The sequence below is a fragment of the Ranitomeya imitator genome, chromosome 1 (genome assembly GCF_032444005.1).
Source record: "Ranitomeya imitator isolate aRanImi1 chromosome 1, aRanImi1.pri, whole genome shotgun sequence".
In the NCBI taxonomy this organism is placed as follows: Eukaryota; Metazoa; Chordata; class Amphibia; order Anura; family Dendrobatidae; genus Ranitomeya; species Ranitomeya imitator.
In genome coordinates this window covers 878,156,341-878,169,195 of record NC_091282.1, presented here as the reverse complement: position 1 = coordinate 878,169,195, position 12,855 = coordinate 878,156,341, and the positions used below count along the sequence as shown (strand labels likewise).

Below are 12,855 nucleotides of genomic sequence, written 5' to 3'. Positions count from 1 at the left end.
TGCATGTAATATATAAAATATATGTAAGACAATTTTTTGTTTCTCCCCCCTCCGAGCAGTGTCATTGAATTAGTGAACTAAATGTGTTAAAATAATGCCATACCTAATAGACAAAAGGAAAAAAAACTTTTCCTCCTAAATAATTTGATGAAATTGCCCCAAAAATGTTTTCTGTTTTCACATACATCTTCCATTGGCAGCCTAACACCTTGTATTATTTATGCTTGCAAGGTGGAAGCAAAGCTGAACATTGGGCTCCTGAAAAACATGACAGACATCGGAATGTGAGTATGCAGTGTTTTTTTTTTTTTTACAATGGTAACCAGGGTAAATATCGGGTTACTAAGCACAACCCTGCGCTTAGTAACCCGATGTTTACCCTGGTTACCCGGGGACTTCGGCATCATTTAAGACAGTTTCAACGATGCCGAAGTCGTTCCCCGGATCGTTGGTCGCTGGAGAGAGCTGTCTGTGTGACAGCTCCCCAGCGACCACACAACGACTTACCAACAATCATGGCCAGGTCGTATCGCTGGTTGTGATCTTTGGTAAGTCGTTTAGTGTAACGGTACCTTTAGCGTGAAGGCCACTGGATGTACAAGTATGTGTGAAAATCTGGGATGTATGCGTGATGAAGATCTGGAATGTACAGTGAATATGCGTGACTAAGATCTGGGATGTAGAAGTGAGTGATACAGGTTTGGGTTGTACATCTGGTGAAGATCTGGAATGTACAGCAAATATACATAAGATCTTCATTATGTCTGTGATAAATATGAGGATGTACAAGTGGGTGTGCGATGAACATCTGGAAGAAATGTGTGAAGCTTGTGATGTACGAGTGAAAATCTGGAACGTACGAGTAGGTATGAAAGATGTGGGATCTACAGCAAGCATGCGTTAGGAAGCTCAGGGATATATGAGTGATGAAGATCTGGGATTTACAACGAGTATGTGTGATAAAGATCTGGGAAGTACAGGGTGTGTGTGTGGTGATTATTTGGGATATATAGTATGTGAGAAAAAGATCTTGGATGTACAGCAACACCCTCAGCTTAATATTTGGTTGCACACCCTTTGCAGTAAAAAACTGCAATCACTTTCTATAATCATCAACATTGCTTACACCTCTCACAGGAGAATTTTGAACAACTCTTTCTTTGCAAACTGCTCCAGGTCGCTCAGATTTGAATGGTGCCTTCTCCCAACAGCAATTTTAAGATCTCTCCGAAGGTGTTCAATAGGATTTAGATCCGGACATATTGCTGGCCATTTCAGAACTCTCCAGCGCTTTGTTTCCATCCATTTCTGAGTGATTCTTGAAATATGTTTGGGGTTACTGTCCTCCTGGAAGACCCATGACCTAGGATGTACATCGAGCTTTCTGACATTGGGGACTACACTGTAACCCAAAATCCTTTAGTAATCATTAGATTTCATGATGCCTTGCACACACTTAAGGCACCCAGTACCAGAGGCAGCAAAACAACCCTAAAACTACTTTGAACCTCCAACATATTTGACTGTTGGTATTGTTCTTTTCTGTGTAGGCCTCATTCAATTTTCGTTAAACAATAGAATCATGCGGTTTACCAAAAAGATCAATTTTTCTTCTCATCTGTCCACAAGATGCATTCACAGAAGAATTTTGGCTTACTCACATACATTTGGGCAATCTGCAGTCTACCTTTTATATGTCTCCGTGGCAGAAGTTGGGTCCTCCTGGTCTCCTACCATAGAATTTCATTTTAGTCACATGTTGACTGATAGCTTGCTCTGCACTGATGCACACTGAGCCTGCAGGACAGCTTGAATTTCTTTGGAACTTCATTGGGGCTGCTTATCCACCATCCGGACTATCCTGCGTTGCAACCTTTTATCAATTTTTCTCTGCCAGGGAGATTAGCTTCAATGACATGACTTCTTGATTATTTTGCGCTATGTGAACAAAGGAACATCAACATCTCTGAAGATGAACTTGTAACCTTGAGACTTGATATCTTTCAACAATTTTGGTTCTCAAGTCCTCAGACAAATCTCTTCTTTGTCTGTTAACTATACTAAGGGCTCATTTCCACTTGTGATAGACAAATCGGTCCGTAATCTGTACCGAAAAAAGGGATGAAAAGTATGCATTTGTCATGCGTTTGTGATGCGAGTTCAATGCGATTTTTTAATCGCACCATCCGTTTTACATCCGTATGGAATCCGTTTTTTTTCTCTGCAACTATTTTTATACAGTCATTTACAGGACTATTTACAGTGTTCTATGACACAGAATGGTAAGGTATCCGTAAAAAACGGATGGAATATGGATGTTCCGTATGCCATGCGTTTTTTTTATCGCACCCATTGACGTGCATTGGCGAGTCTCGTCCGAGACTCGCAGCATGCTGCGATTTTTTTCTCAGTCCGATTTCGGCTGAGAAAAAAAAAATCGCAAATGAAAAGACACCTATTGAATAACATTGGTCCGAGTGCAATCCGATTTTTTATCGGATTACACTCGTCCGTTTAACTCGCAAGTGGAAATGAGCCCTTAGTGTGGCACATGCAGACACGTGATGCAAAGATTGAGTTTTCTCTCTTTTTTATCTGGTTTCACGTGTGATTTTCATATTGCCCACACCTGTTACTTGCCACAGATTAGTTTAAACGAGCATCACATGTTTGAAACACTGTGGTTTACTCAGAATTTTGGAAAGGTGTCACAATTTTGGCCCATTTTGGGGGTTTTGTGTGAAATTTTGTCCAATTTGCCTTTTATCCTGTTTTTTTGTTTTGTTGCAATACACAGAGAGGAAATAAACGTGTATTACAAAGCAAGTAATTGCAATTTATTTTCTGAGAGAAATACTTCATTTTCTGGAACAATGTCAACACTTTTGGACATGACTGTATTGGTCACGAAGATATTGGATGCACAGGGTGCATGTGCGATAAAAATCTGGGAAGTACATGGTGTGTGAATGATGAAGATGTGGGATACGAGTTATGAATAGGGATGAGCGAATAGCTTTGCATAAGTCCTTATCCGAATAGCTGCCTCGGGAACCTGGAGCGCTCCTGCTAATCAGCTGTTCGGCACCGCAGCTGCATGTGTCACGGCTGTGTGACCGTCACAACACATCCATGGATAGCACAACACACAGGCTATCCATGCATGTGTTGTAACAGTCACACAGCCGTGACACATGCAGCTGCGGTGCCGAACAGCTGATTAGCAGGAGCGCTCCAGGGATCCAGGTTCCCGATGCAGCTATTCGAGAAGCACTATAGCTATCTCCTATAAGGACTTATGACGATCTGGGATATATAGTGTGTGTGAAGATCTAGGACATACAGTCTTGTAGATTGTAAGCTTGCGAGCAGGGACCTCACTCCTAATGTCACTGTTTAGATTGTCTTAACTTGTACCGAATTTATTGTTTGTACATGTCCCCGTCTAATTGTAAAGTGCTGCGGAATATGTTGGCGCTATATAAAAAAAATTTATTATATTACAGTCAGCATATGTGATGAAGCACTGGGATACACAGTCAGTATGAGTGATGGCACCCTGGGATACGAGTGATGACGCTCTGTGTGTAACAGTGATGACGCCCTGGGATACGAGTGATGACGCTCTGTGTGTACCTGTGATGACGCTCTGGAATACAGGCGATGACACCCTGTGTGTACCAGGGATGATGCCCTGGTATTTGAGTGATGATGCTCTGTGTGTACCAGAGATGACGCTCTGGGATACGAGCAACAATGCCCTGTGTGTACCAGTGATGACGCCCTGTGTGTACCAGTGATGGCGCCCTGGAATATGAGTGATGTCGCTCTGTGTGTACCAGTGATGACGCCCTGGGATATGAGTGATGATGTCGTGGTATACGAGCTATGACGCCCTGGGATATGAGCGACGACGACCTGTATGTACCAGCGACGACGCTCTGGGATACAAGTGATGACGCTCTGTGTGTACCAGCGACGACGCTCTGGGATACAAGTGATGACGCTCTGTGTGTACCAGCGACGACGCTCTGGGATACAAGTGATGACGCTGTGTGCACCAGGGATGACGCTCCGCGTGCACCAGGGATGACGCTGTGTGTACCAGGGATGACGCTCCGCGTGCACCAGGGATGACGCTCCGCGTGCACCAGGGATGACGCTCCGCGTGCACCAGGGATGACGCTGTGTGCACCAGGGATGGCTCCGCGTGCACCAGGGATGACGCTGTGTGCACCAGGGATGGCTCCGCGTGCACCAGGGATGACGCTGTGTGCACCAGGGATGGCTCCGCGTGCACTAGGGATGACGCTGTGTGCACCACTGATGCAGATCCATGGTGTACATGTAGATAACGCAGCGGGCTTCCAGCAGACGGACCGGTACCGGAGCAGCCAGCACTGGTCCCCACAGATCCGTAGTGCAGTGCACAGCTCGGGCGGGGGATGGCAGCCAGGACATAGGGGGGCTCCGGTCACCAGCTCCCCACCCTGGTGCCGGCAGACGACCTGCCAGCCTTACCTTGACGAACGTGATGGGGGTGGTGGTACCCTCGATATCTAGCAGGATGGCAGTGACGGAGGGCGGCACCATGTTTCCTCAGTGCTCGGTAGTGAGAGCGGAAGCCGCTGTGGAGAGGGGAGGGGGGCTGACAATAACCGGAGGGCGCAGACGGCGCACACTCTGCCGGCACTACAGCGAGCCGCTACCGGGCAGCGCGGGATGATGGTTACGTGACTGCATTCACTTTAATAGGTCGGCCAGGGACGCACACTCCTGATTTTACACACGGCCTCAGCGCCATTTTGCACTCCCCACGCCGCGCACACGCCGCCATTGTCTGCCTTGCTCACGAGGTGGCGCAGTAGCCAGCAGGGATCACTTCCGATCGCCATGCGTTCCACCGCTTCCCAGCAGCCAATCGGTCCTCGGCGTGCAGCGTGACGTCACGGAGAACGAACGATGGCATTGGCTCCGATCCTGTGTATATAAAGGGAGGGCGGGAGCTGCGCGGATCTTTTCCGCTGTAGACTGCGGTGGGTTAGGTTGCTGTTATTATTGTACGTGGCATCCCCCACCGGAATCATGAGTGGATTCGAAGCTATGGACCAATATTCCGAGGGCTCGAAGATCAACGCCAGCAAGAATCAGCAGGACGAGGGGTAAGACTGGGCGGCGACACTTGGGCTTCCGTGAGTGATGCATGCGTGCCTGGAAACGAGGGGACCGTGCGTCAGTTCTGATGGCCGTTATACTTACTGGCGAGTGGCGATGTAGCCTGCGCATGATCTGGCCGCAGGGGGCGCTGTTCATGGGAAGACGGCTGGTGACGTCAGCGGCGCGCCGGCCAGTAGTAGCGCTGGGGGTGTGTCCGGCCGCGCTGATGACGTCACTGCCCTAACAGCCGGCCTTGTCTCACAGGAAGATGTTCATCGGCGGCCTGAGCTGGGACACCAGTAAGAAGGACCTGACGGAGTACCTGGCCCGCTTCGGGGAGGTGGTGGACTGCACCATTAAGACGGACCCCGTCACCGGCCGCTCCAGGGGCTTCGGCTTCGTGCTCTTCAGGGATGCGATGAGTGTGGATAAGGTGAGGGCGCCCACATCATGGCGGCTGCTGCTGGCCGCACGGCTGCGATGGCTAATGGCTTGTATCTATAGGTGCTGGAGACCAAGGAGCACAAGCTGGATGGCAAGCTCATTGATCCGAAGAGGGCCAAGGCCTTAAAGGGCAAGGAGCCTCCCAAGAAAGTGTTTGTTGGCGGCCTGAGCCCAGACACCACCGAGGAGCAGATCAAGGAGTACTTTGGGGCGTATGGAGATGTAAGTACACCAGCGGCTAAGCCTGCAGTGGTTCACCCCAATGGCGGTCCCAGCAGTCGGACACCGTGCCAGCTCACCGTGGGCATTGCCCCCTTCTTAGTCTCCCTGCCCATATTCCCTGTTGTTGCACCACATGACCCCATCCTCCAATGTTAGCTCACCCTGGCGAGTAATAAGTCACTGCTTCTGGGACATCCCCTCATTACATGGGTGATAGGTCATGACACAATGGCAGGGTATCGCCTGTACAAAGGACCTGGTCATCACTGGGGGTCCCTCTCCTGAGCCCCACCTGACTAGAGCAAGCGTCATGCATGATTACCTGTACTACTGTCTGGCAGGGACCGCGGAGCTTGCCTCTTCACTACATCCAGCGGATCCATAAGTGATGATCAGGGCTCTGCTTTGTTCCATTGGGGCTCTGGACCCCCAGTAATGACAGTCCAGCATTATCCCTAGGATTGGGGATCCTCCTAAGTGTAAGCTTGTGCAGCCAATGTTGGTGATGATCTTGTATTTTACATCTCAGATTGAAAACATTGAACTTCCAATGGACACAAAAACGAATGAGAGGAGAGGGTTTTGCTTCATTACATACACAGATGAAGAGCCAGTGAAGAAGCTTCTGGAGAGCAGATACCACCAGATTGGTTCAGGAAAGGTTGGTGTAATGCTGCCGAGTCTTCTCTGACCCTACCTAGTGTGCCCTACTCAAAAGTAACCCTTGCTGCAACTTCATGTCCTCCAGTGTGAGATCAAAGTCGCCCAACCCAAAGAGCTGTACAGACAACAGCAGCAGCAGCAACAGAAGGGAGGGCGAGGAACGTCTAACGGGCGCGGAGGTGGCCGAGGGAGAGGCAGAGGAGGTATGTAGTACTGTGGTGGCCATGTACCATTATAAAGGGCTCTTCATGCACCTTCTTGTTAAATACAGAGAAGTTTGAGAAATCTCCAATGGTAACGGTCTTGAGGCCACTTTGTGCGGCTCGATCCATCGGGCGGACACTTGAGTTACTGGATGGCCCTAATCTTTAAGTTTGTGTCTGTTGCCAGTTGCAATGGATGTCTATGGCTATGAACTGTCAGGTTGGCTCTTGGGCATTCATGTTACCTGGTGGACTAATACCAAGCTGATGCCGAGTGCTTTAAACTGTAAGTGCTCATGTCCTACCACAGGAGGTAGTAATGGCAGATGCTAGAGCGCCTTTTTGTTTTTCTGATCTCCTCTCGGCTGATATGACCACAGACGACATCAATGTAGAATGCGCAGACACAAAGCTTGTAGAAGCCAAATGATGCAGGTCTATTTAATGAAACCCACTTGGTTATGGGGACATGGTTGTGACAGAAGGCAAAATTATTTTGCTGCCTCGTATGTCATTAGCAAGTCTGGTTTCCCTCGGTGGTATGAGGGTGTGAGTTCTATTTTCACTTTACGGAAATGAGTGCAACATTTTGTGGTTTCTAGGGAAGCTGATTGTATACAGATTCTGGCGAGGTGCAGGATTCATTGTGTTCTCAAGCCACGGAATGCAATGGAAGTCTCAAGAGTCACACGCGGAATTTCATCAACAGGCAGTGACTTGGCATAACCTTCTCGTCCTTTCCCTGCCAGAAACTGGAATGTTACGTCACACTTAATAATCTGAAAGGGGTATACTTATCTCTAAGATCCTATCCCAATACGTAGCATGTGTAGTAGTAATATTGGCAAATACCTCCAATTAGAAATGTAGTATAGTTCTTCAGATTCACTTTGTTTCTTGCCTCATGTAGGGCATTGCAGTAGCTTGGGTATCCATGGTTGCGGCCACTGATAGTGATATTTGGTTTTTCAGCTCCAACCATGGATACCTAAACTACTGCATGGCACTACGTATGAGGTAAGCGACATAGTGAAGCTGAGAACCTCACTACATTACTAATTTTAGGTAATTTGCTAATATTACACCTACTACATACTGGGATAGGAGATGGGAATACCTCTTTAGAGGCCATCTGTCTCGTGATTTTCCTCATCTGAGAGTAACGTGATAGTCTGAGACCCTGATTTCAGCCATATGGTAGTTATTGGTCTGCTTGCTGTATTCATGATAAATCACTGCTATCTGCTGCAGATCTAGCAGTTCTCTGAATGCTATGCACTATATAACCCTTCCCACACCACCGATGAGCTGCTTTCTGTGTACACTGCATAGGCAGAAAGCTGCCAATGAGCGATAGGGCAGGGTTATACAGGGCTCGATAATTTGGAGGACTATGGCAGCATGTTTACTAGTCTATTAGTGATCAAGAGCTGATAAAAAAATATATATTTTTTTTTTTTTTCAAATTGGGTTTCAAAAACCAGGTGACAGATTCTCTTTAAGTGTTAGTGTCTGTGTATATTATGCAGCCCAGATAAAGGTGGTGGGTAAAGTTGTCTCTGAAGGAGTTCATATGCAGAAAGGAGATTTAATTCTGCAATGAAGGCAACTGGTTGTCTGTTAAGGGTTAATCTGAATCTAAATGGTAGGTCTTGTACTCTGATGCAAGATATATGCAGACCTCTCATGTTTACAGGTGGTCCCCCCTCCCCACACCATGGTATTTTTCAGCTCAAAAGCAGGAGGTCTGCTACAGCTGTGAATGGCCAGACTGGGGAGAGGTCTTTTATGCCTGTCATTAAATTAAATGGGATTTGTTTTTTCATTCTCTAGCATTTTAGTATTCCAGGAGGTAATGATTCCTCTTTAAGGCTATGTGCACACGTTCAGGAAAGTGTGCAGAATTTTCCTGCGCATATCTGGACTTTTTCCGCAGGAAATCCACATGCGTTTTTATCGTGTTTTTTTTTTTGCGGATTTTTCACGTTTTTTTCCAGAGCTTCCCAATGCAATAATATAGCGGCAAAAAATCTGCAAAATTAACATGCTGCGTTTTTACCGCGATGTGTTTTTTTTTTTTTTTTTTTGTGAAAAAAAAACAAAACGCAGCATGTGCTCAAAAATTGCAGAATGCATTAAAAATGATGGGATGCTTATGTATTTTTTTTTAAGCGTTATTCCGCAGAAAACTGCCAAAAAAACGCAAAAAATCCTGAACGTGTGCACACAGCCTAAGAGGTATTTCTATTCAGCTCATGATTTGGTTTACATGGATAAGCTTTACATCAATCTATGGTAAGATGGAAGGTCATATTTTATACTTTTGGATGTTCTTGAACAAATGCTTTAAAGGGAACCTGTCAGCAGATATTGCCGATATATAAGATGCGGCCTCTGCCTTTCAGGGCTGATATGCAGCAATCTAGAATGCTATAGATAAGCCCCTGGTCCGACTTGCAAGAGAAGAAAATAACTTTTATTATACTCACCTGGGGTGATCCTGTGCAATCCAGTCTGATGGGTGTCACAGTTCCGGGTCCGGCGCCTCCCATCTTATCACCGCCCTCCTGCTTCTTCAGCGCTACGGCGCAGGCGTACTGATTTGCCCTGTTGAGGGCAGTGTAAAGTACTGCAGTGCGCAGGTGCTGGGCCTCTCTGACATTTTCCCGGTGCCTGCGCACTGCAGTACTTTACTCTGCCCTCAACAGGGCAAATCGGTACGCCTGCGAGCGATGAAGATGCAGGAGGGCGGTGATAAGATGGGAGGCTCCGGACCCAGACCTGTGACACCCATCGGACCAGACCGCCCCCGGGTGAGTATAATATAACTTATTTTTCTTCACTTGCTGGTCAGACTGGGAACTTATCTACAGCACTCTAAAATGCTGTAGATAAGCCCTGAAAGGCTGTGGCTGCATCTTATAGCGCAAAAATACGCAGACAGGTTCTCTTTAAAGAATCCCTTCTCCCATCAGAGGTTTTATCCTCTTAGTATATAGCAATCATTTATATTGTATGGCACTGTGCACTTAGTTTCTCATTTCGCCTGTCTATCAAGATGATTCTTCTTGCTCTTTGTAGAAACAGGAAGTCTCTTGTGTCCCTGCAGAAATTGTCCCCCTTTGTTACCTCCTGACCCAGCTGATCCTTCCCCCCCCCCTCCCCTGCCAGGGAGTTCTGCAGTGACTTATGACTCATGTAAGAAAATAGACTAGCTACATAGAGCTTAGAAGGATTCATCTTGTTGGTTTTTAATCACGTGCTGTCAGGCACAATGGAAAAGAGAAGAATTAGCTGGGTAGAAAGGGAAAACGAGCAATAGTAAGTACAGTGCTATATAATATGATGACTGCAATATGTGAAGAGTATGGACTCTTTGATGGGAGGAGGGCTTCTTTAATTCAGACTCCCTAATCCCTACAGTGCTTTGCTCAGTGTTGGTGCCATGCGGTTGGCTACATGGCTGGGCTGCCCCTTTTGAGTTGTCTTAAGTCATACCTGAATCGAGCTGTCACATGAACACCAGTCCTTCTGTATCTGACTATGGATTTCTTTCAAGGCCAAGGACAGAGTTGGAACCAAGGGTACAGTAATAACTACTATGATCAAGGATATGGCAGCTACAACAGCAGTGGCAGCAGCTCCTACAGTGATGCCAGCTACAATAACTATGGTGGCTATGACTATTCTGGGTACAACTACGGGAGTTACAGTGGATACGGGAACCAAGGGTATACAGACTACAGTGGTGAGTGACTGTCCATGTTGGACACTATACAGACTGCGCGCGCTCCCAGCATCGGTCAGCTGTAGAATAATTGCTGTTACTTACATGCAGGACAACAAAGCACGTATGGCAAAGCATCAAGAGGCGGCGGCAACCATCAGAACAACTACCAGCCATACTAGGGCTGTGATCTTCACATAAGGTGTGTATGACGGGATTTCTAGACTGCCTATAGACTTTTAACCCTAAACTTTTTAATAAAGATAACTTAAACAGTGTGTGGCCTCCTCTTTAATAAAAATGTATTTTTTTTATAGAGCTTTAACTTAAAGACGCGACCTTAAATGTTTTTCCCTGGTAAAAAATTTTATACAGATATCGTTAATTTAAATTTGGGGTTTTCTGGTCTTTATGCCAGACGCTCTATGGAATAAAATTTTAAGCAATTTTATTAAAGTAATACCAGGTAAAGTACTGAAATGGGTACAACTTAAGGTAGAGAAGAATGTTGTCTTCTAACTCTGACATTATACCTTGTTTGTACCCGCCAGCGGGAACTTCATTGCAGGCCGTGTGTCACCCTGACCACGTCTATCTCTGGGGTCGCACGTTGTGGGCAGAGCGCAAGGCGTACACCAGAAACCGCTGTCCTGTGGTATGGTCTCTTCCAACTTCATGTACCAGCGTAAAGATTAAATTGGGGGAAAACCACTTCAGACTTTGGCTTCTTTATCTCCTTTTAAGTCTTTTTGTTAACGTTCAATTTAAATTTTTTACAGGAGTTAATACTAAAGTAGATGCCTTTTACAGCTTAATAATTTTGGCCTTAAAGTGTTCTGATTTTTAGGATTTAATGCTTGCTTCTTTTCTTTATAGCTAATAGTGAAATCTGCAGAGGAGCTTAATAAAGTGAGGGTGTCTATTGGGGAAGGTCATATGCACATAAGTAATGTCATTTCATAGCGGACACCTTGGAAATAGAGGGGGTGAAGGCTTTGTCAATAGATGTGTAAAGTGCCCACCATTGCAGGGGTCTAATGCCACTGTTTCTCTTGTAGGTGAAGGACTGGCTGCACAGGTCATCCAGGCGGGCGTTAAATCTACATAAACTTATGAGGACTTGTGTACAAGGCACATTAGTGTCTTGCTGTAAATAGCACCTGCACCCCCTTTTGTTTTTATGCCCATTATTCCTCCTCATCTGTATACAGTGATTTTATGTTCATAATGTTTTTATGTTTGAATGTACCGATACCTTGTGACTTTCACTGCATTACATCTCCAGTGTTTGACATTTTGTAATAAAAGTATAAACCCAACTTGTGAGATGTGCCAACTTTGAAGTACTGTGCTATTAGAAAAAGCCATTTTAGGCTATGTGCACACATTGAGGATTTCTTGCAGAAAAAGTCCGGTTTTTCTCAGGAATTTTCTGCGAGAAATCCTCAAGAAAACCGCATGCGTTTTTGCCGCGTTTTTTTCCGGACACTTCCCAATGCATTTTGTAGTGGGAAATCCGCAAAAAAAACAACGCAAAATTAATGAACATGCTGCGGTTTTTACCGAGATGCTTTTTTTTTTCGCGGGAACAAAACGCATTATGTGCACAAAACATGCAGAATTCATTCTAAATGATGGGATGCTTATTGTATATTTTTTGCGGTTTTATCGGGAAAAACCGCAACGTGTGCACACAGCCTTACAATTCAAGTTAAAGGGGTTATCTGGGACCGGCTCCGATCTGCTCCTGCAGGCTATTCAGCTGCTGATGTCACAGCGGCAGCATTCACTCTGCTCTGACGGGGCGTCGATAGGCAACAGGGAGCTAGCTGTGAAACTAGGCAAGCCCTCCTATATGGCTGAGGAGCCAGAGGAATACTCTGGAAAGAAGGACAGAAGCAAACCTGCTAGGTCTTGAAAGGTTTAGTAATAACTTGCTGGGGTTGCAGTGTTGTATCTGCAATTCATTCCAAGAATGGGGCTTTGGAAGGCTCTGCTCAAAGGGAAGCACAACCAACTACTGTCTTCAGTTTTATGTTTATTTTCATTAGACATACATAATTTGGCAATTTTTTTTTTCCTTTCATGATCTATTAAAAAAATAAATAAAAACAAAATAGATTAGAATATCTAAACACTCTTTCAATTTTGACTCTGACCACTGGGGCTTTTAAACTACTTGCTATCCTTTTATAGGTGTCTCCAGTTCAAGTCGTCTCTCTCTAAATAGGCAGTTTGCATATTTAATTTCCCGGAGGAGCATGCATGGTGTATAAGGCTGTGCACACGTTGCGGATTTTGCTGCGGATCCGCATCGTATCTTAAACTGCGGATCTGCAGCTGTTTTCCAAGAGTTTACAGTACCATGTAAACGTATGGAAAACAATCCACAGTGCACATGCTGTGGGGAAAAAACAGCAAGGGAACGCAGCATTGTTT

At 45.8% G+C, this 12,855-nt stretch overlaps 2 protein-coding genes across 4 annotated transcripts in view; one reads left to right on the top strand and one right to left on the bottom strand.

Annotated features, from left to right (window-relative positions):
- The window catches only part of ENOPH1 (enolase-phosphatase 1), a 79,087-nt gene extending 73,758 nt beyond the window's left edge, over positions 1–5,329 (bottom strand). The window contains exon 1 of one of the 2 annotated variants that reach the window (XM_069742925.1): positions 5,260–5,329. In XM_069742925.1, coding sequence (XP_069599026.1) covers positions 5,260–5,313 — 54 coding nt within the window. In that variant the 5' untranslated portion in view covers positions 5,314–5,329. Of the gene's footprint in view, positions 1–4,521; positions 4,697–5,259 lie in introns of those variants that run through there. The other variant, XM_069742919.1, reaches the window with a different exon arrangement.
- HNRNPDL (heterogeneous nuclear ribonucleoprotein D like) lies at positions 5,006–11,735 on the top strand. Of its 2 annotated transcripts, XR_011315584.1 has the most exons (9): positions 5,006–5,162; positions 5,422–5,590; positions 5,662–5,823; positions 6,353–6,484; positions 6,572–6,689; positions 10,249–10,437; positions 10,528–10,618; positions 10,968–11,071; positions 11,475–11,735. XR_011315584.1 is itself a non-coding variant. In XM_069742906.1 (8 exons), exons 1-7 carry the CDS (start codon positions 5,086–5,088, stop codon positions 10,596–10,598), a joined length of 918 nt encoding a protein of 305 aa, XP_069599007.1. In that variant the 5' UTR covers positions 5,006–5,085; the 3' UTR covers positions 10,599–10,618; positions 11,475–11,735. The 2 variants fall into 2 exon arrangements, 1 of the variants encoding a protein (XP_069599007.1); XM_069742906.1 differs by lacking the exon at positions 10,968–11,071.
- The last annotated feature ends 1,120 nt before the right edge of the window (positions 11,736–12,855 follow it).